At 41.9% G+C, this 6,000-nt stretch overlaps 1 protein-coding gene across 1 annotated transcript in view; it reads left to right on the top strand.

Annotated features, from left to right (window-relative positions):
* The first annotated feature begins 4,890 nt into the window (after positions 1–4,890).
* The window catches only part of LOC117043806 (A-kinase anchor protein 6-like), a 200,981-nt gene continuing 199,871 nt past the window's right edge, over positions 4,891–6,000 (top strand). Inside the window, exon 1 of the mRNA XM_033143891.1 lies at positions 4,891–4,967. Coding sequence (XP_032999782.1) covers positions 4,918–4,967 — 50 coding nt within the window. The 5' untranslated portion in view covers positions 4,891–4,917. The remainder of the gene's footprint in view (positions 4,968–6,000) is intronic.

Below are 6,000 nucleotides of genomic sequence, written 5' to 3'. Positions count from 1 at the left end.
CTCTGAGGGCCTTCTGGTGGTTCCTGCCCTGCGAGAAGTGAGGTTACAGGGAACCAGGCAGAGGGCCTTCTCGGTAGTGGTGCCCACCCTGTGGAACACCCTCCCATCAGATGTTGAGGGAATAAACAACTATCTGACTTTTAGAAGACAACTAAAGGAAGACATGTTTAGGGAAGTTTTTAATGTTTGATGTTTTAGCGTGTTTTTAATATTCTGTTGGGAGGCGCCCAGAGTGGCTCGGGAAACCCAGCCAAATGGACGGGATATAAATAATTAATTATTGTTATTGTTATTGTTATTGTTATTGTTACTACTACTACTACTACTACATGCTATTTGTGTGAAGAGAGTAAATGAGCAGAAAGGAGCTGCAGAGCAGCACACCTTCCTTGACTTCTCTTGTGCTATCCACCCTGGGGTCACCCACACTTCCTCTTCTACTGCTTTCCTTTTGGTGTAATTTTTTTTAAAAGTTTTTTTAAATTATTGTTTTATTATTTCTTGTTTACCACCCTGAGCTCCCTTGGGAGGAAGGGCGGGATATAAATTTAATAAATGGATAAATTAAAAAATGAATAAGTAAGAAAAATCCCCTTTGTCCCCTAAAACTCTAGCTCATCCAGTCTTGAACTGAAAATGTTCTTCTGCCCAGGTAGATCAAATTGCATTTACTAGCATTTAGCAGTCATCCTCTTCTTCACATCCATCCATCCATCCATAAAACCTACTTTAAAAACAGCAAGAAACAAAAATAGGAAGGCCATCATAAGGCCAGAATCAACTCACAGTAATAATAACGATGATGGTGATTTTTAAAAGCCAGTTAAATAAGTCATTGTGCTTGAATGCTTGTGAGGAATGAGTACAGGAAGATGAGGATTATCTGAATTAAGTTATTTAATTCTGAAGCTGCTTCATAAAAAAAAGTTATTATTCAACGAATGAGCATTCACTTGAATATAAAAATTAACAACCCACTCACCGCTCCCTCCTGTGTTTATGAATTCCGCATCACTTGATATGCTTAAACTACTCTTAAAATGTTTAATATTCCACATGTGATGGAATTTCCTCTTGAAACTGTATATCAAAATACATGGTATTTAATTTGCTTTATACCCAGTTATCTTGTGGTGGTAGTGGTGATCCTTTGTGTCTTACTATAAATTACAGATAGATAATGTTGCACACAACCCCAATCTCTGAGTGGTGTGAGATTCCTGGGGTTCCATGTGCTTGCACGGGGTTCAATTTCCTTGGAATGAAAGACAATGGAGACTGTGTTGTCTTTAGGATATATGGTTTATTTACACATATATACAACACGAGCCTAAGATAACAGCACTCACACCCCATAAGGTTTTGCTTCTCCCATAGTCCCAGCCTTTGAAGCAACCAGGAATCAAGCATGACTCTTCCTCTCTGGCTTCTGCCTGCCTCTCATCACACACAACTCTCTGGCTATTGTCCTTCTCACTACAACACTATAAACAAAATGTGTATTATTTAATTTAAATGGGGAAATGAAGTTTTATTACCCAGCAGCAGATATAGCAACTCAAGAAGTGGTTTTTGTAGTGGAATGTACACGTCAGTAAATAATATTCTATACCTGTGGTAGATTGTTCTAAGGATCAACTGTACGACCGAGTTGGGATGTTCTTTCCTGGCTTCATTAACCATGGTTTATGAAGCCAGGAACAAGCATAGGGTTTGCCAGCTCCTCCCCACACTTTTCCTCATACACAGGCTTTCAATTTCCTTTTACACATAAATTACACCAGAATTACACATCATGCCCAAACCAAAAATAATAATTCAGACTTATTATCGTGGTTAGTTGAGCAAAGATGAAAACAGGGGGAGGTCTTCAACTTTTTTTTTTTACTCAGTTTGCTCAGTTTACCCAGCATTTGAGTGAAGGGGAAGAGGGGTGACAGATGAGTACCGAAGCCTGACAGTTATATCTGGCTTCATAAACTATGCCTTGTGAAGCTGGGAAATACCACCCAAGCCTGTATTTCTATATTCTGTATGTTGCATAATGGCCTGGTTTGCATGTCACGCTAAGCCAAACCATGGGTTGATGTGAACACACGGACTCTGGGAGAAGAGATCACAGCTGTTCTTCCCTCTCCTGTTGTTCTGGCTGCTGTGCTGACCCAAGCAATAGTTTGACTTAGCTGCATGTTGTCCAAATCCAGGCTTGTGGTTTAGCTCTCTCCATACTAACCATGAGCTCATGGTTTGTCCAGGGGAGCTAAGCCAGAAGCCTAGTTTCAGACGGCATGCTAAAGTAAACCATGGCTTAGCTCAGCATAGCGCAGCAGCGGACTGACCAAGGAAGAGCACAGTAACCATGATCTCATCTCTGGCAGTCTGCATGTTTGTGGCAAGCCATAGCTTGGTTTAGTGTGACATAGGAACCAGACCAATGTTTTGTTTTACCTAACAAAGAGATTGATTTTCACATTCTCCCCCTCTTCTTACCAAAACAAAAAGTTTGTTCTTGGTATGAGCTCATACCAAGAACAAACTTAGTTGGTCTCTAAGGTGCTACTGGAAGGAATTTTTCATTTTATTTTGTTTTGACTATGGCAGACCAACACGGCTACCTACCTGTAACTCTTTTTATCCAAGTTAGCTGCTTTAGCTTCTTTTTAGATTTTATGGAGAGGAAAAGAGATTAGTTGCATTGCAGCTGAATGAGGGATAGATGCGATCTGGACAAAAATAGTTTCCTCCAGCACCAGCTGTTATGTAACTTGATTTAAAATTCAGCAAGAGAGAGAAATACCTTTCTTCAGCCTTTATTTTTAAGATCTCTGGAATTGAAACTGAGTTGCTTTCATATAGGCAGATGGCTGCATAATGAACAGAGGCTGGCTTTAACGATATGGGTCAGTGGGGGGGGGAGGGAATTAAGAGTTTATTAGGAAACACACTATCCTGGGGGAACAACATTGATTGATACATGTCCCCTCTCTATACCCTAACATGCTTAGTGAGTTTTTGACTTACATTAACCAATTACTGTTACTGATGGGTACACTGATGGATTGCTGAGTCAGCATAATCTGAGGACCAAGTTCTGTGAGAAGCTCGGAAAGCTTATTGGCTTACGCACTAAGGGTGAGGCACAGATCTCAGACATTGCATGAAAGGGTTTACATCTGTGGAGAACTAGCCCAAAGCCAGGACTAAGCAATATAAGGGTTAAATTTTGTGCCAGTTAGAACCCAAAGGGCTGGGCTCAGCCTGGGTATAAAAACCCCTCCCTGTGGTTAGTCGGGGAGAGTGAGTCAGGAGGTCTAAGAGTCTGAGGTGTAGCATTGGTGGAAGTTAGCAGAGCGGAAAAACCATTGTTGTGTAAACGTGTTGTTATTGTTAATTAGTTGACTGTTAGAGGGAATAGGCCGGTATCATCTAGCGGTAATAGGCCGGTATAGGACCTTCTTTATAAGTTTCTTGAATACTGTTTACTTATCAGAAACCCCAAGCTTTTGTACACAATAAACAACTTCTTTATTCACATAATCCACGTCTGTGATAAATAAAGCAAACAGGTTCCAGTTAGCAGTCTGGTGGGGTGCAGCTGGGGACGATTTGTCGTGGGTGCAGCACTCATAGACCGTGAAACGTCCGGGGGTGCTGTGCATGGCTGAAGTGCCCGCGACAACATCTAGCCGCACAGAAAGCCAGGAGGAAGAAAGAGGCACAGATAATGCAGTTTTCATCTGTACCATACTTTTGAACAGGATGTGGTTTTGTGAGCACTGTATTAAAGGGACCATTTGCCCAGCTGTTTCTTTCATTGTATTTGTGGTGTGCCCATGTTGTGTGGGGATTCAGGCACTGCCAATGTTCCAGGTCAGCTCGGTAGGCAAATAGGCCAGCATGGAACAGCTGTGGCAGGTTGCTTTGCTGTAATCCTTTAATTCAATACTTCTGATTCCAGAGACTCACGGATTGGATTGTGACCATCTTATGCACAACTAAATATATGATAGATTATGAAGATCTAAAATGCAGGTATAAAAATGCACTGCCAAGCTTATATGTCCTCTAAGATGTAGAAGGAGAAATGTAGGGTTGCCATGTTTTGAGCTTTCTTTAAATCGGCAAAAACAACACTGCCGAAATGGGTTCCTGGACATTTTCGCCTGGACGCTGCTTCCAACTGCAGTGTTCCAGGTATGTCCAGGAAATTTGGGACATATGGCAACCCTAAGAAATGCTCACTTTTTCTTTTTATTATTTTTCTTTTTCTTTTCTTTTTGCACTGGTTATATCACACCTCTAACTGTTTTGTTAAAGGTGCCATGTATTTATATCATGTATAATTCACTTCCAATGCAGCCTTATCATGCAGTTGCAAGTGATAACGCGGAAATGCCTTGTTACTGAGTCAGACAAATGGTGAATCAGTCGGCAGAGTTCTGACTCTGGAAACGCAGGCTCTCAGCAGAGCAATATGGATCCTTAAATCCATTTAGCTGCAGGAGATAATAGTGCATTAGGAGAATACCAGAAACGGCTGAATTATCCTGTTGAGTGGTCACTTAGTTTATTAGGGCGTATAGCAGCTGGAACAGTCTGTAGCCTTGACCAAAACACTCTCTAGCTCAGACTAAAAATTTCCTAGCTGGATTTGTTAACCCTTTCTTTAAACCCTGTGGTGGCATTTTAGCTACTTTTCTGGCTTCATCAGAGCAATAACGCTCTCAGCAAGTACCCTGTCTCCCCCCCCCTTTGCCACGTGCATCAAGCTCATTTTGTTTCGGCTATCTTGCCTGCCTGGTTTATAGGTTGGTGTAGAGATGACATGACAGTTGCCTTGCTCTGCCAAGCAGAATGCTAGTGGACGAAGAGAATGACGGGGAGGAGGAGCCTGGCGTTCCTAGATTAGTAGGAAGAATGACAACCCGGGGAGGACACTGCCTGATGATGCCATTTCTCTTGGGAATGTGTGTGAGATCTTTGCTTTCCTTTTGTATCTAGGGAGCTGGATTAGGGCAGCTTTTTGTTCTTCTGGGAAACCATGTAGTGAATTAGGTGCAATTATTCAGTGATTTCTACATGCCACAAGCAAGTGTGAGCTTTTATGGAACGGGGAGGGAAGGGCTGGAAAGCTCCGGCCTGAGATGTTTTGATTATGTTTGTAAGAAATTTGACTGTGGAAATGTGATAGAGTTTCAACCTTCGTGTGTGTGTGTGTGTGTGTGTGTGTGTGAGAGAGAGAGAGAGAGAGAGAGAGAGAGAGAGAATATGTAGTAACTGGCAGTGATTCACGGTGACTTTGTTATGGGTAGTAGGAGAAAGGATTTGTCTTAATTTTAATAGCTGCCAGTATGACAGCGGTAGTATCTGCAGTGCTGGAGAAGTGCTGTGCAGACTCAAGAGTGCAATGAGAGGAAGCAGGCCAGCAGTTACTCATGCCAATGAGAGTCACCAGAATATCTTCCTCCAACATTCTCTTTTCAACCCAGGAGAGGTTTCCTTAATGTGTTTATACAGAAACATGCTCTAAATGTGTATGTTAGTGGTTAAGTGTTATTTTCCTTGTTGAAACACACATACGGTACACAGAGAGAGGAGGGTGGGGGGGGGGGAGAGAGAGAGAGAGAGAGAGAGAGAGAGAGAGGGAGAGAGAGAGAGAGAGAGAGATCAGCTTAGAGAGTTTCACAAGGAGTCAGTTTTATATACCAGTGTTTTTCAACCTTTTTTGGGCAAAGGCACACTTGTTTCATGAAAAAAATCACGAGGCACACTACCATTAGAAAATGTTTAAAAAATTAACTCTGTGCCTATATTGACTATATATAAAGTAATTCTCTTGAATAGGAATCAAATAAACAATTTTTTCCCACGGCACACCAGGCAACATCTCGCGGCACACTAGTGTGCCACGGAACAGTGGTTGAAAAACACTGTTATATACAACAACCACTGGGCAAGTGCTGTGTGTTGTGCTTCCTGGGGTTGTACTAGATATTGATC

The sequence above is a fragment of the Lacerta agilis genome, chromosome 1 (assembly GCF_009819535.1).
Source record: "Lacerta agilis isolate rLacAgi1 chromosome 1, rLacAgi1.pri, whole genome shotgun sequence".
NCBI lineage: Eukaryota > Metazoa > Chordata > Lepidosauria > Squamata > Lacertidae > Lacerta > Lacerta agilis.
The sequence above is the reverse complement of the archived record's forward strand: the minus strand, read 5'-3'. Positions and strand labels throughout refer to the sequence as shown.